General features: G+C 51.0%; 1 protein-coding gene across 1 annotated transcript; it reads left to right on the top strand.

Moving 5' to 3' along the window:
* The first annotated feature begins 978 nt into the window (after positions 1–978).
* On the top strand, positions 979–24,166 carry CALB2 (calbindin 2). The gene is made up of 11 exons (XM_049786447.1): positions 979–1,170; positions 10,081–10,157; positions 13,767–13,856; positions 15,819–15,899; positions 18,349–18,405; positions 19,104–19,181; positions 19,322–19,377; positions 19,698–19,737; positions 20,134–20,187; positions 21,107–21,178; positions 23,577–24,166. Exons 1-11 carry the CDS (start codon positions 1,071–1,073, stop codon positions 23,691–23,693), a joined length of 822 nt encoding a protein of 273 aa, XP_049642404.1. The 5' UTR covers positions 979–1,070; the 3' UTR covers positions 23,694–24,166.
* Positions 24,167–24,399: the final 233 nt, after the last annotated feature.

The raw sequence follows: 24,399 nt of genomic DNA, 5'->3' as shown, positions 1-24,399 counted from the left end.
GGAGGGCTGGGCTGCGGTGGCTCTGGGGGAGACCAACCTGCACAGCCAGGGCAAGACACCCCACCCCAGAGACCTACACTAAACATCTGTGGGTCAAGGGTGAATCTTCTCTGTCCCTAAAGGGGGGCCCCTGAAGGACACCCCCCCCCATATGCAAGAGCTATTTCTGCCTTTCCCAGTACATGCCTCTCAAAGTCCTCAGAGCAGGTCCAGAAGGGTACTGGAATAGGGTGGGGATTGGGGGAGTGGAGGAGAATGAAGGGGAGAACAGTAACCAAGACTCAAGGGATAGAAGAAGTAGGCCCATCTCTACTCCATCTAATTCTTCCCCGGGGGGTGTCCCTCATACCAGCTGCCCCCCAGTAAAGCCTGGCTTCTCCTCTACCCCCAAGACTCCACGAAAGGTTCAAGAGAGCTGGACAGAGGGCTGGGTTCAGTTAGATCCAGCAAGGCATTTGGTCATTTTTAAGCAATTTCATCAGCAAAGTGGTCCCTAAGTTCTTCCTGCTATGGAAGGGTCAGACTAGAAAAGGCATAAGGCTTGATTTGAGTAGGGCTAGTAAAAACCCAAGTCCAGGTGCTTAAATACCTACCAACCCTCATCCTTGCTCTGCTGGCCTGTGAAGGCACCCCTTCTATTATTATTATTATTATTATTATTATTATTATTATTATTATTATTATTATTATTATTATTATTATTATTAATTATCTTCATCACCATCCCCACTATTTTGCTAGTCTCAAGATCCAAGAAGGTCTGAGAGCAAAGGTAAGGCACGGGCTCAACTACCGTCCCCTTTGCATGGGAGAGCCTGGGTTTCTCCAGTTCCCCACCGGGGAGGTCCACGCGCCCCAATCCACCCGGGCTGCTCCCTGCCACGGCGCCGCCCCCGGCCGATTCCCTGTGCGCGCGCGCCCCCTGCCGGTCTCCGCGCGGGCGCGCAGCTTCGGGCGCGTATATAAAGCCGCGTGGCGCGCAGGACCCGCTCGGAGTCGGGGAGCAAAGCAGCGGAGCCCGCGCGGGGACAGCGCCGAGCTGCCTGACGTCTGTCTCCGAGCCGCTCGCCATGGCAGGCGCGCAGCAGCAGCAGCAGCCCCCTTACCTGCACCTGGCCGAGCTCACGGCGTCCCAGTTCCTGGAGATCTGGAAGCACTTCGACGCAGACGGTCAGTAACGCGCGCAACTTCTGCGCCCCAGCCCCAAGCCCGAGCCATCCCCGAGGACCCTCGTTGGAGCAATGGAAAGGACTGCGGGTGCTTATCTTCTGGCGGGCGGGGATGATCACATGGGGTCCCCCGGTGATGGGGGGGATGCTCCCCGGCGGTGGCCGAGCTTGCTGGGCTGGGCGATGAATCTACAGTTGGGAGGCGGCCAGAGGCTCCGGTGACAACTGTCAGTAACTTTTCATGCCCGCCCCCCGCGTTGGCAGGCTGGTTCTGGGTAAAGCTAGGGCTGTCTCGGAGCTGGGGGAGAGCCCCCCATTTCCCCTGCAGTTTGTTCCTCCCTGCCTTTCCCAGAGAGGTAACTTCCAGCCTTGGCTTCTGCAGCTACAGGTCTCCGAAGCCCACTTACTTCTTTCCCCCAAGTTATGCTTTAGTGGAAAGCCAGGCCAGCCCGCAGCTGGGGGCTAGGGGGGGCTCTAAGGGATCCCCAAAGAAAATCTTGCTCCACAGTTCCACTTGAGAGGGGCTTCAGGACCTCCCCGGGTTTACTCAGCCCCTCCACACACCCCCACACGCACACACATAGCAGAGAGGGTGGCAGGGCTGGGCCGGGTACCAGCCTGGCATGTTCCCCGCAGGGATAATTCTGGGTGCCCGGGGTGGCTCCATGCTGTGGCGGTGGGTAGAAGCGACATCATCTCAATCGCCTCCGCCGCCAGCCCCGTTCAGGGTGATCCCTGAGCTGTGTGTGACATCCCCCCAGATCTAAAGCTGGCCAGGGAGACTTCTCCAGGTGGCCCGAGCACTGGGATTCTGAGCTTCTTTAGTGGTCATCTCTCCCCACTCCCCACCTCCTTAGAGGCTTCTAGAAATTTTTCTTCTGCCCCCCCCCCTGCATAAAAAAGGAGGTGGAGTCATCTGCTCTTCCCCAGAGGCCTGGCTTAGGCAGGCATCGTAGCATTGTGTTTATCCAGGGTAGTGCCAGAGAATTTTAACTTACTGAATCCCTCCCTACCCTCAGTGGGGCTGCAGGTGGACTGGGCCAGGCAAGGGTTAATGCGGAGAAGTTGCTTGTGCTGGCACCTGGAGCCAGGGAGGGGGGGTGGCCTTGGTCTGCCTGACATCCTGGGGAGGTGGGTGAATCTGTGAAATGGGGAGAAAGAGGGAGGGATGCTCATGCAAATGCCAGCCAGCTGGGACAGTGCTAGGGACAGTGTGTGGTGGAGTCTGCGGGTGCTGGGTGAGGGCAGGTGCACCCCAGCTTGCTCCTGCGGGCGCATCTGCACCAGAGACTGGCAGGACTCAAGGAAAGTGCCGGTGTCCAAGGTTATACCTCCAGCCTCCTGCCAGATGAGTCAGCTAGAAACAGCGGCTTCAGCGACTCCGTCCTGCCCAGAATTAATGGGGACACCCAAGCGCGCCTTGGAAAGCCACTCGGATGCCTGCCGAGTTGATCTGGGACTTGGCACTTCTCAGAACCCCTCACACCTTCCTCCAGGTCCCCCAACCCTACAGTTCACATGCCCTGATAAACAGAGGCCTGATGTGTGTGTGTGGGGGGGGGCAGCACCCAGAACTCTTAAATCCTTGCACCAGCTCAGCCCTTCCTACAAGAGGAGCAAGAGCTCATCACTCATGTACCTTCCCCTAGGAAGGTAGATTCATCCCCAAAAGAGAGAATTTTGGGGTGGAGAGAGGAAGGTGCAAGCAAGAGAATGGGATTGGGGAACAGAGGCTGAGTTCAGGTCACAGGGTCACAGAGCAGGAATTCCATCCCCCAGTCTGGGGTCCCCTAAGCTTCACCTGCAGCCTGATCCTGTGGTCAGCTAAAGCTCCGTCCACTGTTCTGGGCAGAGTCAGGGACGGTGAGCCAGGAAGGCTGAGGCTGGTGCACAGAGCGTCTCTGCCCCAATGACTCTGCCAGGTTCTGGCCTTGTCCGTGAGGTTGCCACCTCCTGGTGTCAGCTCTCCAGAACCTTCTCTCCATCGGAACTAGGTGGCAGAGGAAGGCCGAGCCCAGAACTCCCATAGGCCTCTCGGTGTGATTCTGACCAGCCCAGCTCTCAGTTCCTGGTCTAGCCAGGATCAGAGGTGATTGCAGAAACCCCAATGGTAGTCTCAGACTTTGTGCCCCACTTTTTGTTTGGGGACCACAACCAGCTGTGTCCAGGGGTTACTTGCACTATGCACTTACTTGCTCTACACTCAGGAATCATTCCTGATGGTGCTCAATGAACTATATGGGATGACAAGGATCAAACTGGGGTCAGCTACGTACAAGGCAAGTGTCCTACCCATTGTACTATTGCTCCAGCCCTTCGCAACCCACTTTGGAAGTATCTGAGAGCGTAGAAAGCAGGTGGGCTCCCCCCCATCCCACGTACCCTCAGGGTCACACCAAGAAGCCTTCTTAAGCTATAAAGGAGGGTTGATCCTAGACAAGGGGTCCAGCCTGCTCTATGCAAGACTTCTGCTGCAGAATGGACTGTGCAGGTGATTCTGCTGGGAAAAAATAGAGGCCAGAGAGATTGAGGGGGGTGGAGTGGAGGTTAAGACACTTGCCATGCATGTGACCCACCTGGGTTTATTCCTTGGTGCCACCTATGGTACCCCCAAACCTCACTAGGAGTAAGCCTTGAGCACAGTTGGGTGTGCTCCCCAAAATAAAATAGCTAATGCTTTCACCAGCGTGAGGAATGGTTTAGAGAACGCAATGTAAGGTCTTATCTCAAAGGCTGTTAGAGGGACTCTGAGGCCTCATGTTGGATGGAAGTTATTTAGGACATTACAAAGGAATTGACCATAAGTGTCTTCTGATTTCCCTGGAAGTGGAAAAGGGAGGCACTGATGGATCTTCACGATGGGTGTTGCAAGTCCTGCTTGTCTGGCCACAGGCAGAGCCTCTACTGAGCCATCAGAGTCAGGTCTTGCACCAACAACCTAATTAATTCCTGTCTACACTGCATTCTGCATTATCTAACAGTGGAAACATCATTCCATTTCCAAATGCCTTATCCTCACCAGGTGTTTCTTGCGGGGAAGGTTGGGGAGAAGAGGAGCTTCAACGCCAAAGATCCTGTCACCACTCGGGTGAAGGTGACACTGACGGTTACCAGCAGACTCTGGGAGCTGAGGGGCTGGTGGTTGGTGCCCTCCAGATTGCCGGGCATTGCCAGCTGCTCCTTTCCTGCTCACTGTGGTCGGTGAACTTTAGTAGGGATGGAGGGACGGGGTGCTCACCAAGGAAGTTGATTGTGTTACTATTTTCTGGATGATTTTGCAGCATTTGACTCAAGTTGTTGATCAGGCTGCTTAGATTTTATAGCAAAATTGTCTTCTGGTCAATTTACAATGTGGCAAAAGGGCCAAGAGAAAATGCAGGGGGTAAGATATGTCCTGGGCACCTCATATGTTTTCTCCTAAGTCAGGAGTAGGCACCACTCGGTGTGGCCCCAAATAGAAAAAAAATTAGAAAGCAAAAGAACATGAGCTTTATTTTATTTTTCTTGGGGTAGGGTAGGGGGTGTTAGAAGGTGCTTAAAGGCACTGGGGTCCATGCTGGGGGATCATGGAGTGCCAGGGATCAAACCAATGCAAATTCCTGTACTCAATTCCTGTGCTGTCTCTCCAGTTACTGTTTTATTATTATTATTATTATTATTATTATTATTATTATTATTATTATTATTATTTTGGAGCCATACCCAGCTGTGATCAAGGATTAATGCTGGCTCTACAAATCAGGGATCACTCCTGAGATCCTGGGGACAGAACTTTAGTCGCCAATGTTCAAGACAAGTCCCAACCTACTGTCCTATCTCCCCAGACCCTTGTTTTTTAATTTTTAGAAAATGGCCTTAAAACTAACTTGCTATTTTTGTTTTCTGGAGCCACAACTGGCGGTGCTCAGAGTCTGCTCCTTGCTTGGTGCTCATGGACCACATGCCCCTGCCTTTTCAGACACTCCATTGGCCTAACAACATACCTTTGAATATCATCTACTGGTAGATGAAACAGTACACTTATCTTATGTGTTAGTCATTTTTCAGCAAACATACTACATTAATAATACAAAATGGTGGGCCAGAGAGATAGCATGGAGGTAGGGCATTTGCCTTGCATGCAGAAGGATGGTGGTTCGAATTTCAGCATCCCATTTGGTCCAAAACAAAAAAAAATACAAAATGGGTTCATTGTCTAGTGTCTAGCTAATTTTTTGTTTTGTTTTGTTTTGTTTTGTTTTTGTTTTGGGGTCACAACCCGGCAGCACTCAGGGGTTCCTCCTGGCTCTACACTCAGAAATCACTCCTGGCAGGCTGGGGGGAACATATGGGATGTCGGAATTTGAATCACTGTCCTTCTGCATGCAATGGAAATGCCCTACCTCCATGCTATCTCTCTGGCCCAGTTCTTAAACATCTTTTTTCTTTTAATAAAGGGGTCACACTTTCTAGTGATTGGAGGGGTATGTAGCATCAGTGATCAAACTCCAGGGCCTCATACATACCAGGCATGTGCTGTCACCGGAACCTCAGGCCTAGTCAAAGATCAAAAACTGTGATAATACATTTTGGACACTTTCCCAGGAGACACAAGCCCCACCTCCTCCTTAAAGGCTATATAATATTTCACCCTGGATCTCAGCACCATTCTTTCCTCCATTCTCTGGAGGCACATTGTCTGCCTTCCAAAAAATATGGTACTGAACTTCCAGCCATATGGCCCTTTGCACATAGAGAACTGGGCCTGTCCAGTAGCTAGTCCTGTTTTCTAGATAATGTTTGCTTTGGTTTTTTTTTTTTTTTTTGCCAGGTCAGTATTAAGAGGTGCTCAGGGGCTATTCCTACGTCCATGGGTGCAAGCAGTAAGTGTCCCCTACCCTTGCATTCCCGGCACCCTTAGGTGAAGGGGAGCTCACAGAGCCCATCCTCTGAGGACTCTACAAGAGTGATTGCACCAGCAGCTGTATTTGAGAGGAATAAGGGTTCCTCGCACCCCAAGGGAAAGTAGCCACTGGGACTCGATTTCACAAACAAGACACCAAAGCTGCCTTGCCAGGGCTGGCCCCACAGCACAGAGACCTGGCCACCCTGCCTTGTTTATACCCCAGCCAGACCTTAGCAGTTTTACTAGCTGAGCCCCCTGGGAAGGTTTCCAGGGCTTAGGATACCCCTGGGGAAATCACTCTTGGTTCCCAGAGAGTTGGAATTAATAAATCAGGTGTGGGCTCTCCAAGAACAGAACATTTGCTTTCCCAAGGACGTTACATCACCATGAACAACCCTGAGCCCTCCTGAGGCTCAGCCTTGGCCGCTCCCCCTCTTCTCTGGCCCTCTGCCTCCTTTCTTGAGCTCTGGCGCAATCTGCCCCATCCTGCTGCCTGCCCATGCCCGGAATTGGCCCAGCACTGGGCTGCCAGATGTCCACAAGCTCAGGGGATCAGCTCAGCACACAAGTCCCCATTCTAGCCGCAGGAGCGCCCAGAGACAGGGATTAAAACTGAAGCGTCCAACAGTCAGTCAACCAGTAGCTATTCCCATTGGCTATTTAGGAGGCTTTGTTGGCTGTTTTCTTTGAAGAAGCATATTCCTGAGTCAGCCTACGAACACTCCTATATGATTGATAGGCACCAAGATGGATGGGTAGATGAAGAGCAGGAGACAAAGTCAGGCCAAATCCTCTGCACTTCCTTATCCCCTCAGAATCCTCTTTCCTAAGATGGGGTTGGCCATTCTGGTCGGCTCCACAGCATCCTGGGGACCAGCTGGGCAGATGTAAAGAGCTTGTGGGAGCTTCCCTGGGGCAAGAACCGCAGAGACAGGTTCATTGCCTCAGAGAGTAGAATCTGCCTGGGAGGGGCCCAGTGGTGGTGTGGGGGCAAAGTGCCAGCTGAAGTGAATGTGCCTGTCTGGCCAAAGACTCACCTCTAAGTTAGGTTTTAGTTCTCTGGCTTTCTCCAGCCTCCCATTACCAACAAGGAGATTGTTCTTAACACAGGTTGAGGTGGGCCTGGCTCCAAAGAATTTTGCTTTGTGGAGTCTGATGTGTGTGAGGTGTCCCAGAATTTACATTTCTGTCAAGCTCCCAGGTGCTGCAGACTAAACTTTACTGGGGATATGGGGTCATACCCAGCAGATCTCAGGGCTTTCTCCTGGTTCTGCACTCAGGGATCACTTCTGGTGATGTTTGGGGGGTGGGATAAGAATTGTATATGATGTTGGGGATCGAGCCCAAGTCAGCCATATGCAAGGCTGACTTGCACCTTAACTGTGCCTTAACCTCCATCTTTATGATCCAATAAGATGCTCTTCTTGCCAGATTCCAGGATAAGAATTTTCAGGATATTTCTGGCTTTCTTTCTAATCAAGTTTTTTGTTTTGTTTTTCGACCACACTCAGTGATGTTCAAGGGCTACTCCTGGCTCTGTGCTCAGGAATTACTCCTGGTGCAACCCCATACTCCATATAGAATCCCAGAGATAGAGCGTGGGTAAGTCATGTGTAAGGCAACAGCCCTACCTGCTGCACTATCTCTCTGGCCCCTAATAAACATTTTTAAAAACTAATATATTTTATTTTCTTGAAAAGCATACCCCCCATCTCTTCCTCCTTGATTGACTTTATTATCAATGTATATTAGTGTAGGGAGTAGAGCAATAGCTCAGTGGGTAGGACACTCCTTGTGCACAGCCAACCCAGGTTCTATCCCTGGCATCTCAGATAGTCCCCTGAGTCATCCAGGAATAACTTCTGTGCACTACCAGATGTGGCCCCCAAAAAACAAAACCCAATAAAAGTCCATTAGTGTTATGCCTATTTTACAGTCAATAAACCAGAGTTCAGACATTTTTACATGCACAAGATCAGGGGTCCTCATTCTTTTTAAACAGGGGGTCAGTTCACTGTCCCTCAGACCATTGGAGGGTCTGACTATAGTAAAAACAAAACTTATGAACGAATTCTTATGCACACTGCATATATCTTATTTTGCAATGAAGAAACAAAACAGATACAAATACAATATGTGGCCCGCGGGCCATAGTTTGAGGACCACTGCACAAGACCATCCTTAATATTGGGATTTGCACTCTGCATTGAACAGTTTTCTGTTGCAGAACCATCCTGGTTGATGCAACGTCAGTATCCACTCTTATCATACAGAAGAGTGTCACCATCCCCCAAACCCCCATGTTCGTCCCTCCCTATCCCCACACCACAGGCAATGGAGAAATGAATGAATCAATACATGAATAAACGAGCCTCAGGTCAGGTCACTTGAGGGCCTCCTGCCTCTTTCCCCAGCCCTCCAAAACTTGCACAACAGCAATCTCCAAATTCACAAACCACACTAACTGCTTGCTCACTCTCAGGCCTCCCCTCTGAAAAATCCCCTCATCAAACACTTACGCATGGCCCTAGAGCCAGTGCTGAACACCAGTCTGTCCAAGTCCAGCCCTGGTTTCACAAGCTACACCCATATTTTTCACTCTGAGCTCAACTTTCCACCCCAAAACCAGGAGTGAGTGCCAGCTCCTACAGGAAGGAGAGTTTCCTCCAGTGAGTGGCATCTTTGACCAGACAGACCTCTGCCTTTTTTCCTCCTAGCTGGCCTCCCGGACAGTAACCACACCAAGGAGCATTGCAGAACATCCTGGATGAAAGAGAACTGGGGAAGAAAATGGGAACTCATCTCTGCTTCCCTCACCACCCATGACAATCAAATCAGATTTTCCCCTGCACATCAAAACAGCCACTGATTCAGGAGCTTGGTGCCAGAATTGGCACTGTGGCCTCTGCTCCACTAGAGGGCGCCTCTAAGATTACTGGGGAATCTTAAATTCCCACAGTGCTCCCGTCTTAGGCTAGGAACCCAAGGATGCTCTGCATGTGTCCAGGCCTGACCCCCCGCTACCTTCTTCCCAGCCCAATCCTGATCCAAGCTACACTGGGAGTGAACCCTGAGCACAGATCCAGGTGCACTCCCCTATCTTCTCTGGGCACAGCCCCAAAAGAAACCAATAAAAATCATGGATTTTTGGGGGGCAGAGATCTAACAGAAGTGAGGTTCTTGCTTTGCATTCCTTCCATACAAACTCCTGAGCATTTCCAGGGGTCACTCCTGAACATAGAGCCAGGAATAGCCTCTAGGAACTATCAGGTGTGGTCCCTAAACTCAAACACCCTCAATGAATCATACATCAGAACAACTTGCTGGGAGCAGAGCATACTTTTGTGAGGCCAAACTCAGGCTCCCTGCCGGCCATAATGCACCACTTGGCCAGGTCTGAGTTCCACCCACAGTAACCTCTGTCACAGCTTCAGGCTATCCTGGTGCCTAGGAGGTCTGGGTTCAGAGGTCAGAACCTCAGGGACCTGGGCTGGAGCAATAGTGCAGAGGGGAAGGTGCTTGACTTGCATGCAGCCAACCCAGGTTTGATCCCTAGCACTCCAGATGGTCCCAAGCACCATCAGGAGTGATTCCTGAGCACAGAAACAGGAAGAAACCCTGAGTATCACCAGATATGGCCCCAAAGAAAAAGAAAAATTAATTGAAAGCCCCTAAAGGACCTTCCACTACTTACACAAGCCCTACTCCTTACTGGAGTTCCCCCCACACTACACATTTCCAGTTTAATTTGCATCTTGTCTACAAACTCTGGGCTCCGAACTTGAATAGTCCCAACACCCCGGAAATTCTGGGCCTCATGATGTTTATAAACCCCCTTGAATGGCTTTGCAGATGTGTCTGATGAAGTAACTTTGCCACCAGCATCACTTCTTAGTCTGAGAGGTGCCCACAGACACCAGAACCCCCTTGCGTATATGCCTGCAGGAGTCTTCCAGGTGGGCCCTGTCATTGCTGGCTTTTCTCTCAAATCCATAGCTTTTTATTTATTCTTGGCTGTCTTCACAGGAAATGGTTATATTGAAGGGAAGGAACTGGAAAACTTTTTCCAAGAGCTGGAGAAGGCAAGAAAAGGCTCTGGCATGGTAAGCTCAGCCCCTCTCCCTCCTGAAAGTCCCTCTCAACTTCAAGCCCCGCCAACTCCCCTAAGGACTGGAGATGCTGTCAGAATCTGCCCTCACAGCCCAGTCTGGACACTGTTCTCCTTGGTTTTACTTTGGAAGGATTCACTTTTTCATCTGGGGTTTACCCTGAAAAACTGGTACCTTCTCCAAACCAGAGAGATAGTACAGGGGTTATTTTAGGTACTTATCTTGCATGTGGCAACCCCAATGTGATTCTCCACCAATGCACATGGTCCTCTATATGCCTCCCACTCCCCCTCAGCACTACCAGGAGTGATCCCCGAGTACAGAGCCAGAAGTAATCTGGGTGTGGCCCCCTCAAAACTAAACAAAACAAAAATTGCAACTTTTCCTCACATGATTTTAGGGTACTGAGCCTAGAGAGCTAAAGCCTTTCATGTTTTCACGTGGATGAAAACAACCTCTCTTGGGCAGGCCCAGGTGCTCAACAGAGCTACAATCTCAGACTGGCAGGTTGGGGTGGGGAGGAGTGTCCTGATTCTAGATCCAAGTTTCCCTCTTGCATCTTTGACACTGGGGCCAGAAGGTCTGTGTGGGGGCGACAGTATATTGGAGAGGAAGTCTCCAGACTCTCCCTGTGGCACCCCAGCAGATATCTGCAGACACCACCCATATAGGTGAGGGTTGCAGATTCAGCCCCCACCCTCAAAAACCCTGGTTCTAACTCAGTAGAGACCAGACTTTTCAGCAAGGACACAGCAACAAACTGGGTGGCTCCAATCCAAATGGGAATCTACCCACAGAGCCTGTTGGAGCCAATCCCAATCCCACCCCTGATCCCAGACTAGGACTTCTTGTCCCCTCCAGGTAGCGTGGCTGGCACAGTTAAATGCACCCAAGGTTTTTGGGAAAGTGCCTGAAATACAGAACAGAGGGGATTCAAATGAAGGGTTTTCATTCCCTCATCTGCCTGGACTATAAGGAGCCAAGGACCCACCCAATCCCTCTGGGAACTCTGAGGGCATCTCCTTCCCTGTAGTGTCTCTAACCAGCAGAGACTACTCTGCAAATCTTAGTGGAGTACCAGAAGATGAGCACTGATGCCAGGGGTCTGGCTGGCTCCAAGCTCCCAATGAGTGGGGCAGACAGCGCCTTGGCCCTCACACATGGTCATCAGCATAGTGCTCACACAACACGGGCCAAAAGTCACCACCCCACAAGGGGAGTGATAAGGCCAGGAGAACACAGACCTTCACATGCTCTTGGCCTAGAAAGGGAGGCTGGAGCAGGTCCTGATCAAGGTTCCAAATCCTGTCTCAGATAGCACTGGGGAGCTATCACATCTGTCACCAATGTTCTCAACTGTGTTACTAGGGATCCTCTTCAGAGCAGCTGTGAAGAGGCACAAAGAGGACTAATCTAGACACCCAAAGCACAGGACACAGGATGAAGGTGTAGGACTTAGACCCTTCTGGGCCTCCAGGTCTGCAGGAAGTGGAATCCACTAGGGCCAGTTCTCAAGCAAAATCAAATGAGATCATATCTGCGCTAAGAGCTGGGCATTGTGTTCATATGTCTGGGAAGCAATGAGCCGGGCCAGGCACTCAGCCTTTTCCACTGTAGGCCAACACCTGCCCTTAGGAAGCCCCCAGCAGGCAGGAAGAAATGCTGTGCAGTTTCAAAGGCAAAAGGCTACAGGGGTGGAAGATGGCCTGGAGGGGGCCGGAGAGATAGCATAGTGGCGTTTGCCTTGCAAGCAGCCGTCCCAGGACCAAAGGTGCTTGGTTCAAATCCCGCCGTCCCATATGGTCCCCGTGCCTGCCAGGAGCTATTCTTGAGCATATAGCTAGGAGAAACCCCTGAGCATCTCCGGGTGTGGCCCCAAAACCAAAAGGAAAAAAAAAAAAAGAAGAAGATGGCCTGGAAGTTGGGGGCTGTGCTCTGTGGAGAGGCATATGCCTTGTGAGTTCCAACCTGGCACCACATGCTCCCCTGAGCACTACTGGTGTGTTCCTTATTTAAAATTTTAAACTCAAAGGGGCCAGAGCAATAACACAGTTGGGTAGGGCTTTTTTTTTTAACCCTCCCCTATGCATTTGCCTTGCATATGGCTGACCCGGATTCCATCCCCAGCATCCCATATGGTTCCCAGAGCCTGCCAGAAGTATTTTTTTCTTTTTTTAACTTGATTGATTGATTGATTGGTATTTGGGCCGTACCTAGCAATGCTCATGGTTACTCCTGGCTCTGCTCTCAGAAATTGCCCCAGTCAGGCTGGGGGGCCATATGGGATGCCGGGAATCAAATTGGATTGCAAGGCAAATGCCCCACCACTGTGCTATCTCTCCAGAAGTTAATTTCTGAGGCAGAAGTAACCTGAGTGTGGCTAGGTATAACTCCAAAACAAAACAAAAACGAAAACTTCAAATCAAAACCCCCAAAGAGACCAAGAACTGATATAAGTGGAGCCAGAGAGAGAAGTACAGGGCCAACCTCAGTTGAACCTCTAGCACCACACAGGGTCCCCCAACCACGATCAGGGGTCACTTAGGAGCACAGTGCCAGAAGTAACCCCTGATCACTGTACAGTAGTACCTAATGCCATTCCCCTCAAAAAAAAAAAAAGCCAACAACAAAAACCTGACAGAATTCTGCCTGGTCCAATTCTATGAGGTACAGGACCCACTGGAAGTTGACAATGAGCAAAAAGGAACCCACAGAAAAGCTGATTAGTGTCAATAAGCCCAAGAGAAGGTTCAAGAACTGAGAGAGGCATGAATTTAAGTTAGGTAACAGAGCTAACAGAACCTCCCCACAGTGTTGGTGATCAAGGGGACAAGTTAAATACAATTTTCTCTTGGCATAAAATCAGAATGGAAAGCCTAGTGCAGTGACCCTGGTACAGTGAGTGAAATGTGTGCCTTGCACACAGCTGACCCAGGTTTGAGTCCCAGCACATGTGGTCTCACAACCATGGTCAAGAGTGTGGGCCAGAGTAAAAGCATAGCGGTAGGGCATTTGCCTTGCAAGCAGCCAATCCGGGACAGACCCGGGGTCAATCCCCAACATCCCATATAATCCCCCAAGCCTTCCAGAAACGATTTCTGAGTTCAGAGCCAGGAGTATCCCCCTGAGCACTGACTGGTGTGGCCCACTCCCATAAAAAGGACATAAAAAGAGAAATGAGAGTCCCATTTAATGCTGCTGGTTGGTAGCTCATTTTTGAGGTGGGAGTCCTTGGGCCTCTCTGGGTTAGGCTGGGTTTTGTTGCAACTGCCTCAGTAAAATGTTGGGGCCTCAGTCCTCACACCTGAATGACAAGAATAAGGCAGCTGAAATTTTAAAATCCATCTAAAGGTGATTGAGGAGGGAGTGGAGTGAGGTGCAGGGTCCACTGAAGGTCCTGTTCCCCTTTGCAGATTTCCCGACTGAGCCTTGAAGAACTAGTTGAGTTTGGAGGGACCTCAGAAAGGAGGAGGATGTGATGCTGGAAGACACCCAGCACTAGGCCTATTGGGTCACAAATGATCCCCATGTAATTGTTCTAGAGTAAGGAGAGGCTAAGGGGAAACCCAGCAGCCAAATCAGCCCCCCTCTGCCTTCCCTCAGATGTCCAAGAGTGACAACTTCGGGGAGAAGATGAAGGAGTTCATGCAGAAGTATGACAAGAACTCGGATGGAAAAATTGAGATGGCAGAGGTGAGTTCCTTTCCCGCTGAGAGTTTGTGTGAAGGGTCCTCCTCCCAGGCTCTCAAGCTGGTGTCTTCCCCCACACAAGCATCCAGCTATGAAAATGAACTAGGGAGGGCTCAGCCTTCCCACCCCTGGGTCCACAAGCAGTCTAAAAAAGTACGTATAGCTGGATGCAAGGTCAAACAGTCAACTGCTTGGTTAAAATAACACCTCAATAAGAATTAGGGGGTGATGAGGCTGGAGTAATAGCACAGCAGGTAGGGCATTTGCCTTGCACCTGGCCAACCTGAGTTCAATCCTACATGGTCCCCTGTACCTGCCAGGAGTGATTTCTGAATGCAGAGTCAGAAGTAATCCATGAGCACTGCCAATGTAGCCCCAAAACACAAACACAAAAAGAATTAGGGAGTGAATAAAGATCAGCTGAGGGTTAGATATATATTTTTAGGGGTAAAGATGGACGCTTACATTGCATGTGGCTTCCATACCCAGCATGACACACGATCATAACAGCACTGCTAGGAGTAAGCCCTGAGCACACCCCCTGCCCCCCATTCCCAAATGACCAACTTGGGGCTGCTTTAGCCATTAGCTCTCATCCTCAGGACAGCTCAAGGCGAAACACCCATCCGATCCTGGTTAGCTGGGTGCAGAGAACACCCACTATTCATGCCTGTATTGCACAGTCCAGAAAAACTTGACCCTAAATTAAACCAGGGGTGAGAGGGCTTTCTAGAAAGATCCAGAATCCGGTCAACATTCTAGAATTTTTGAGCTCTGTTGTCTTCTAGAAAACTTAGGCTCTGCCAGAGCCTTCAAAACAGCACTATGTATAATGGATGTGCACGGCCACACGCACAACGGCTGATCAAGCTGAGTGACTGAACAGGACCTTTGCCCACAGGATGCCACCCAGGGGCCCACAGTTGGCTGTTTTATCTCAATTAAGAGGGACCCTAAGAGAGAAAGGGTGGAGAAGGGTGGGCTCCGGGTGAGGTCAAGCCTCCCAGTTCTGCTCTGGTCCCTGCCCTCTGCACTCACCGAAGACGGTTTCATACTTAAGCTGGTGGCAAGGCGGCTGCCTCAGCTCTGAGCATCACCCCCAGAGACCTGAACCAGGGACCCATCCCTTCCGTTTCCTTCCCGAAAAGCTGATGCCCAAAGTACATCTAATTAGGCTGCACTGGGTCACATGCCTTCCCCTCAGCCAATCACTGGCCAGGAAAAGGAATCCTGCCATTTAGGCAGGGTGCACAAGCAGCAGTGCTACTTGCACAAGGAGTCACTTGTCTGTTTTCTTAAAGTCAGTTATGTTGAGGTGTGATTTACTTCTAATAAACTTCTATGAGTTAATTAAGACACAGCTACTTAATCAGTACTACAATCTAAAGCTGGCATTTCTATCATGCCCCAAAGGTTTCTCCACCCAGTACATCAGTATTACTTGCTTTTCGTGTGTGTGTGTGTGTGTGTGTGTGTGTGTGTGTGTGTGTGTGTGTGTGTGTGTGTATTTTCTTATTACTTGCTTTTAATGTTTGTTTGATTTTGGTTTGGGGGCCATACCCAGAGGTGCTCAGGGATTACTCCTGGCTCTGCACTCAGGAATCACTCCTGGTAGACTTGGGGAATAATATAGGATGCCAGGGATCAACCCTGGGTTGACTGCGTGTAAGGCAAATGCCCTACTTGCTGTACTATCGTTCCAGCCCTATTTATATTTTTAAAATAAATTTTACCTACGATGGAATAATTGCTACGTATTGTTGGGGAGGGTCTCTGAGTATTTGTAGTTGTAAGTGGTGCCATTTTGTATCTTTCCAAGTGCTTAAGATTTGGCATGAACCAGAGCCTCCCCAATATCTCAGAGCCTTTGATATTGATGTATCTGAAGGAAGAAAATAGCAGGTGGGGGGGGGGGGTCTCCAGATCCCTCTCTCACATTTCCATTGCTCTCTGCCCCTTCCTCAGCTGGCACAGATCCTACCCACCGAGGAGAACTTCCTTCTCTGTTTCCGGCAGCATGTGGGCTCCAGCACAGAGTTCATGGAGGTAAAGCTGGAGAACCACCTTCTTGGAGCCGCTGGGGTCCTGACTCTCTCTCATGATCAAGGCCAGGCCCACATTGGGGAATGGGGGTGCCTGATGAAAGTCACTGGGAGGCGATGAACCCCTCAGAGACCTGCAGCTCACAAAATAGCCCACAGGGCAGCACACTCAGGTGCTTATGGGACAATAGAGATGCTGACTCCCTCACTCAGACTCAATGGCCAAGAAGTGACATGGGGGTTGGAGGAGGAGAAGGCAGCCTTGGTGATAAGCATCTAGGAAATGCATGTACTCTTCACTGTGGGGTGTTGTTATTGAGCACTTGAGAAACACTGAAGCAGACAGGCTTCACCCTGTATCTGGCTCCCTGACCTCTCTCAGAAACATGTTCCTGGAAGTCAGGATTCTGGGCATCACTTGGAAGTGGGGATTAATTAGCATCCAGAAGCCCAATGAGAGTCCCACTTTCCAGCAACTTCCCATTTCCATTTGTGTGAACCAAGGTTCACTGCTTCTCCCAGTAAAGACGCCTGTCCTAGAACCTTGCATTTTAAATGGGACTTACAGGATCCAGGCCTTTTGGGTACAGGTAGGTTGAATTATATGGGATGATGGCATTTGCCCCCCTTTTGATTTCGGAAGTCAAATTCAGTGCAGATGTACTCAGAGCTATCTCTGCTCTCTTGTGCTTTGTCTGGGTCTATAGCCTGACTGGTCCACCTGCTTGTGCCCCGTGTGTGCCCCAGTGTGAAGTTCCGTCCCTACCACACAGTCTACATGTGATAGTGACTGACCTTCAATCCAACTCCAGTCACCACTTGTTGCATTAAATCCACTTGCAGCCACCAGTAATCCCCTCTCCGTGATTCACCACCAAAGTCTCCTACCCCCCAACCCCCTGAGATCACCCAAAAATCCACATGGCAAGGCCTGCACCATGTGGACAGAAGAAAGTCATTTAGAAGTGACTCATTCCCAGGGCAGAGTCATTTTTCAAGTGTCTGTGTTGAAGATCAGAGATGAGTTTAGTTTTGAAGTGTTTTCAGGTTTTTTTGTTTGTTTGTTTGAGGGGGGTTGGTTATTTTGTTGTTGTTTGGTGGTATTTTTTGGGGGAGCTGTTCAGAATGGTAGGATTCAACCTGCTGGGAATTGACATTCTGGACCATTCTGGGGCCTTCCTATTTGTCAAAAGGGAACATGTCAAGGACTCAGCAAGGCAGGGAGATGCTTGTGTGTTAATCTTTTGGGTCTTTACAGAAGGAAGCATTAGTTCTGATCCCAAAAACCTGATTATTGATAGGGGACAGCCAAAAATTGGCTGCTCTATTCCACCTCTGATCTGGAAATGGGGGAGGGGTGGTAGCTGGTAGGGAGTAAAGAGGAGGAGGGAATGCTTTCTGGAGATGGCGTAGCAAGAAATTGAGACTGACTCAGGCCACAGCAAATGTCTACTGGAATGCAGGGAGTAATCAGGTATCCAAGCCACAGCCTTCCCTAGAGGTAGACTCAAGGTTGAAACATGAATAGTAGAGACTGTGTGGGTGGGTGGGAACATCTGCGTCTTGGGTTGTTCTAAACTGGCCAAAATTCTGCTCTATCTCAGCCCACTACTACCAAATGCCCAGTGATAACAGGATGGAACGGGAGTCAAGAGTAACTCCCACTCCTTCCAGAAGGTTCTTAGTCTTTCCCCAGACCCTGCTCAGTATGAGAAGCTCGCAAAGTAGTAAAAGGGCACCCTGTATAGCCACTCATGGAGAAAATTTGATCTAACATTCTTTATTTTAGCCCTTAGAGATACACACCTGCCACCACCCCATGCCTTTCATAGAATAAGCCAAAGGAGGCCCTATCCAGCAGCCATTTGGAGCTGAAAGACATGTGCAGGCTCCTTCCTTCCTTCCCCTTTCCTTCCCTCCTCCCCTCCTTCCTTTCTTCCTTCATTCCTTCCATCCTTCTCCCTTCATTACCTCCTTCCTTCTTTTCTTCCTTCTCTTCTTCCTTCTCTCCTTTCCTTCCTTTCTTTCCCTCTCTCTTCTCTTCCCTCCCTCCCTCCTTTTCTTTCCTTTCTTCCCTGTTCTGCTCTCCCTTATGTCTTCCTCTGTTGACAAGGAAGGGTCTAGGCTAAACTATCTCCCGGTCCCTGGGGATTGTGTTTCCATCCCACTCTAGTAGCCTTGACTCTGGAGCCCAAGTCAGGTCCACTTGAGACAGAGAGAGGCTCAGGCCCAAGAGACACTCAGCAGGCTGAGCTCATACTTTGTATGAGCCCCATACAAATAGCCCCAAGTTCTATTCCTGGCACCACAAGGCTCCCCAAGCATTGATAGGAATGACTCCCACCCCCAAGCACAGAGCTGCAAGTCCTGAGCAGTACCCATAAAACAACCCCAAAGAAGTGCGGGCAGTGCCTGGTACAGGGCTCTGCAGCAACCTGGGTTCCTGCCCACAGGCCTGGCGAAGGTACGACACGGACAGGAGCGGCTACATCGAGGCCAATGAGCTTAAGGTACGGGGCAAGAAGGTGGGGTGGGGGCCAGTGCAAGAGGCCCAAGATTGTTTAATTAAACTAATAGTAGTCCTTGATGGTGCTGGATGATGGTGACGGATGGTGAGGTCTTTCTCAGCTTGCCCGGGCGCCTGCATCCCCTTCCAGCTGGTGGGTTCAGGATAATGGCGAGCAAATTATCCACGAGCAGTCAGTAGAAGTCAGGAGATACGAGGCTTTATTTAAGGCCATAGCCGCCATGCGTATCTTCTAAGCTAAGCAGCCTCCGTGCATCCAACCATCTCTCATTTCCCCATCCTGCTTCCTCCTGCTGAGGCTTCTTGCTGAATCTCCCACTCAATCCTCCTCACCCCTGAGGCAATCCCTTTATTAGCAACCACAGACCCCTCCAATCCAGGTAAGATAGGTGGAAGTTGGGAAAGGGGTAACAAGGGAGGACGGGCTCAACAGCCTGCACAGGAGTCCATAGGTCTGTACACTCAGACACGCTCCCGGCAGCCCCTCAGCTCCTCTGGGCATCCTCAGGGAACGTCAGACATGGGCATCCACCCCTCGATGCTTGAAGGGTGTGTGTATGTGTGTGTGAGGCTCTGAAGAGACCACCAGGTCACCCTCAGTGCCTGAAGAGAGCCGCTGAGTTGGCGGGAGCTGCTGGCCTGCTGGCTTGGGGGACTCTTAGGGGCCCATTGCTCTTGCAGGGGTTCCTGTCTGACCTGCTGAAGAAGGCAAACCGGCCGCACGATGAACCCAAGCTCCAGGAGTACACCCAGACCATCGTAAGTCCCCAGCGTCCCCTTGGGGCTCTGGGCTGGCCCGATCTTGAGCTGGGGACCTGCCCTAGGCGCCTCCTGAGCCTGAGCAGAACAAGCTCCTAACGTAACCCGCTTTGTTTGTTCCCCCATCTCTATTCCAACAGCTGCGGATCTTTGACCTGAATGGGGATGGCAAACTGGGCCTCTCCGAGATGTCCCGGTAAGGGCCCACACAGTTCAAATAGCAGCCCCGGAAAGCTGGGATCCACCCCCCTGGGACGCTAAGATCCACTGGGGGTGCTGGGATTCACCCCGGGGTGCTGGGATTCACTCAGGCTACTAGGATCCGCTCAGGGTGCTGAGATCCACCAGCTGCAAAGGGGCAGGTCAGATGCCCAGACCGAGGCAGCCGCTGGCGCCAGCCTCGCCCTCCCTCCAGCTCCTGCCTCGGGTTTCCATAACGTCAGTCTCCCGCCGCCAGCCCAGCCTGCCCTGCACCATGGCTCCAGCTCTGACCTAACTCTGCCGCCTTCTTTCCAGACTCCTGCCGGTACAGGAAAACTTCCTGCTCAAATTCCAGGTGAGCGCCTAGGAGCTTTCCACCTGCCCCTCCCTGTCCCTTCGCTAGGGCTCACAGAGGTGGGGTAAGGGGCTCACTCCTAGCTCAGCACTCACAAGTCGTGAGTGCCCAAGAGTACACCTGACTATGCCCCAACATTTGCACCCGACATTGCTCCCAGGGACAAGGCCTGGGGCTGTGCTGGGTGCATGGTCGGGACGCTAGGGGTCAAACTCAAGGACTTGCAAGGCAGTTGCTTTCAACCAAGAATGATCCCCGAGCTCTCTGCTCTTCTTCACATCCCCCTTCCTTCCCTCATCTCTCTGAAACTCCCTCGCCCCCATTCATCACGTAAGCACACATGCCTCTTGCGCTCAGTACTGGAGTGCTTCTTACTGTAAGATTTTGGCCTTGCAGGGCATGAAGCTGACGGCAGAGGAGTTCAATGCCATCTTCACCTTCTACGACAAGGTAGGCTGGCAGCAAGGCTGACTGGGCGGCGCAGTCAGGAGGCTCAATTCTGCCCTGAATAGTCAAAGAGACCACTTAGCTTAGTCCTGAGATTCCTGCGGCACCAGATGAGGGCATCTGCGTTCCCTGGCTGGGGGACTGGGATCCCCGAGTTCAGGAGAGGAGACTTGGTTCAGGATCCTGGGTTTTATGTTCAAGCTGGACTGGAGAAGGCTCCGGGGAAAGGAGGGCAGAGTGAAGCGCTCAGCAATGCCCCCTGGTGCCAGGTCCTGGTTTTGCACCAGAGCTGGATATTTCTTTTTTGTTTTTTGTTTTTTGTTTTTTTTTTCGGTCACACCCAGCAGTGCTCAGGGGTTTCTCCTGGCTCTACCCTCAATTAATTGCTCCTGGCAGGCTCGGGGGGGGACCATATGGGATGCCAGGATTCGAACCTCCGTCCTTCTACATGCAAGGCAAATGCCTTACCTCCATGCTATCTCTCTGGCCTCAAGAGCTGGATATTTCTAAGCAGATAGTTCTGAGGTTGCACCTCCCTGAATGATCCCTCCCAACCCGTGACCCCAGTAATCTTAGGGTCAACAACGCACCTTTGGGTTCTTCTTGACTTGTGACTACGGGATGGAACATTCAGGGTGTGAGTCAGCTCAATGCTTTTTGAACCTCATTTGTATTTGAAAAACCAGAAGAAATAATTCCCCAACACCCCCACCCCAGACCAGGTCCCACCTTGCCCCATTCCCGAATCAACTGGTAAAGTCATCGAGGTCTGAGGACTCCTGTGACACAAGGAAAGGGGAAGGCCAGGCTGAGATGTCCCAGGAGTGGGAGGTTTGGCACAGGCGCAAGGAGAGGGAGGTGGGGGCTCAGGGACCCTAAGATCCGAAACCAAAGCCAGCACTGACCCTCAACCCACCCCCAGGATGGAAGCGGCTACATCGATGAGAACGAGCTGGACGCCCTCCTGAAGGATCTGTACGAGAAAAACAAGAAAGTGAGTCACAGGGCCTTGAGCTTGGTAGGGATGGATGGGAATAGGAATTGTGCCCCTCTGCTCTGCTCTTGACCCTTCACTTCTCCTGGGGGGCAGGTGCTAGGCTGTCTTGCTGTCCTTATAGGCACAACATCACAACTCTTCCTCAGTGCATCCCTGAGGGACCCCATGGCCACCTCCCCCTCCAGGGCATGACCCCTTCCTTTGCACCTCCCAAGCAGAAGTGCCCAGTCCTGGCTCACTGCTCACACCCATCCTGACCTTAGCCAGGGCTCTCAGATGCAGGCGTTGAGTCCACTTAGCCCACTAAATCCCAGGGCTCATCCATGAGGGAGGCCCTGAGAAGTGCTCTGAGACAGACCCTCAGGAGACACTTGTGAGCTCTCTTGGTGCCTCCCCTCGACTCCTGGCGTGTGTTCTTTTCCAAGCATATGGTCTGGCCACTTCATAGACAAGCACAACAAAAGTGCTGCTGTCCCCTACTATCCTGCTGTCCCCTATGCTCTAGCACCTGTTTATAACTCAATTAGGTCTATGGGGGGTGGGGGCAGAAATCACAGCTGAGAAATTCCTTTCCAGGGCATTTTCCCATCTCTTTGTATCTGTCTGAAGGGCTGTGTCTCCTCCCTCTTCAAATGACCTTTATTCCCTTTGTTACCTACAATTGCCTTGTTTTGTTTTGTTCTGTTTTGGGTTTGGTTTTGTTTTTTGAAAGGGACACACTTGTCTGGCTCAGGACTTACTCCTGGCTCTACACTCAGGGATAATTCCTGATGGGGCTTGGGGATCATAGGAGATCAAACCCTCATCAGCCATGTACAATGTACCCAGGGTACAGTTGGCTTTGGGGTGAGGCCAGGAATAAGTTACCAGCAAATACTTACCAGGCATCACCTGCAGAGCCTTTCCTGGCCATGACTGTGGGAAAAGTGTGTCGACCTGCTGTGCCCAGAGTGGGACTCGTAGAAAGGACCTTCCACTAAGAATGTCCCCCGAACCCTGACTCTGGCCAGCTGTCAGTTGAGGTTGGTGGCCCCTGGAGATGACACTGAGTTACATGATGCCTGATCACCACTGCACCAGGTTTCCTCCAAGGATTACAAACTGGAACGAGAGGCCATAGGATATGGAAAAGACTCAGATGTTGAGGGGAAGATCATAAGGATTCACAGGGTGATTGGTTCCTTCCATCCAGAGGTAGAATGAATCAGGAGAAAGTAATGAGACTGAACCTCACATACCCACACCCATCTGGGGGCAACAGGCAGATTCCGACACTTTTCCACCTTAGGGGCCTGCATTAGTCTGTCATGTGTGGCGCTAAGAGCAGATTTCAGAGCAGGTGTGTGTGTGTGTGTGTGTGGAAAAGCTCAGCCTTGTCAAATGTGACCCACTGGACTGTCCCCAGCTCCCAGAAAATCACATGTCTAGAAACTGAGCAGCATATTCTCTCTTCTTCTCTCTTTGCCCATACTTATGGGCTTTGTAATTTTTTGTTTTATTTTGTTTTGGGGATATACTCAGTTATATACTCCTGACTCTGCACTAAGGATTCACTCCTGGAAATGCTCAGGGGACCATCAGATGCCAGGGATCGACCTGGATTGGCCACATGCAAAACAAATATGCTACTCTCTGTGCTATTACTCTGGTCCCAAGTTTAGAGTCCAAACATTAATGTGGAGCTCAGGTTCTAGCCCTATGTTACCTAGTCTCTCAACACCTCCTGAAGTGACTGAACCTAAAAATAATCTTTTTTTTTCTTTGGTTTTTGGGTCACACTGGGTAGCGCTCAGGGGCTACTCCTGGCTCTAAGCTCAGAAATCGCTCCTGGTAGGCTCAGGGGACTATATGGAATGCTGGGATTTGAACCACCATCCTTCTGCATGCAAGGCAAATGCTTTACCTCCATGCTATCTCTCCAGCCCCTAAAAATAATCTTTTTTTTTTTTTTTGGTTTTTGGGTCACACCCGGCAGCCCTCAGGGGTTACTCCTGGCTCTATGCTCAGAAATCGCTCCTGGCAGGCACAGGGGACCATATGGGATGCCGGGATTTGAACCACCAACCTTCTGCCTGAAAGGCAAACGCCTTACCTCCATGATATCTTTCCAGCTACTAAAAATAATCTTAATGCCAAGTTCTTAGAATGGAATTCCTCTTGCTGATATATGAGGGCCCCTCCTTGATACCCAATCTGGTTCCCCTCATAATGTGGTCAGGGGATATTTCCAGGTACTTCTCAGTGTAGGACAAGGCCACTCAATCTCATCAATGTTTGGAGGTATTTGCAGGCATCTCTGGCTTTGTAGCTCTTGATGCTTTTGGAGTCTGGGGAAAGTTGGTGACTGGGGGCAGGCATAGGCTGAGCCAGCTCTAACCCTGTCCCCATTGTCTAGGAAATGAACATCCAGCAGCTCACGGGCTACCGGAAGAGCGTCATGTCCTTGGCTGAGGCGGGCAAACTCTACCGCAAGGACCTGGAGATCGTGCTCTGCAGTGAGCCCCCAGTGTAGAGGGGCGGGCATGGGGCTGCTCCCGCCTCCCCAGCCCTACCCTGCCACCCTGCCACTCCCCATTCCACAGCCCCTCGCAACCTGCAGCCTGCAGCACAGGAGATGAGAGAGGGGAGTTAAGGATGGAGTCCCCACATGCCCATGACTGCCACCCGGCTCCACCTGCCTGAGGGGTCACCAGTTGCTTGGAAGGTTGAGTGGGGGGTGCAGGGGGCTCCCCTAATCTCTCCATGACAGTGCATGAGCTCGTTCGCTGTGATTTCGAGTCCCACATCCAACAGACTGAGCCCTCCCTGTCAGTCCCCTTCCCACCCAACCTGCTAGCCATGTAGTGCGTCCTCTTTAAAATTCCTCTTGGAGGGGGTGGCCTCCCTTCCCCTGTCTTCCCAACTCTGTGCTCCTTTCCTCTTGGGGTTTCTCATCTTCTTGTTTACCAAAGAAGAGTTTACAGACAATAAACGGAAGCTTACCCACTTGGGTTGGTCTCTGCCAAGAGAGATTCTGAGGGGAGGAGAGATTGTCCCTCTGGAAACCAGGATGGTGCTTGTACCAGTCATATAGGGTGCACTAACCAGAAGCTGGGGCTCTGGTTAGAGCTCAGGTTCTGCTGTGGTCCTGCTCAGATCTACACACCCATTTCCCCAGCACTCTCACCTTCTCGGTTTTGTTTCTCCTCCCTTGCTGGGGGGCTTTCAGAAGGCTCAAG

Source organism: Suncus etruscus, chromosome 14 (genome assembly GCF_024139225.1).
Source record: "Suncus etruscus isolate mSunEtr1 chromosome 14, mSunEtr1.pri.cur, whole genome shotgun sequence".
In the NCBI taxonomy this organism is placed as follows: domain Eukaryota; kingdom Metazoa; phylum Chordata; class Mammalia; order Eulipotyphla; family Soricidae; genus Suncus; species Suncus etruscus.
Note: the sequence above shows the minus strand (reverse complement) of the source record. Positions and strands in the feature narration are given on the sequence as shown.

Bases quoted from the DNA above. Each gene is read 5' to 3' on its own strand.
- CALB2 (XM_049786447.1), top strand. From the start codon at position 1,071: ATGGCAGGCGCGCAGCAGCAGCAGCAGCCCCCTTACCTGCACCTGGCC. The intron at 19,738-20,133 runs GTGAGCGCCTAG...TTGGCCTTGCAG, and splicing joins ACTTCCTGCTCAAATTCCAG to GGCATGAAGCTGACGGCAGA. The intron at 21,179-23,576 runs GTGAGTCACAGG...CCCATTGTCTAG, and splicing joins TGTACGAGAAAAACAAGAAA to GAAATGAACATCCAGCAGCT.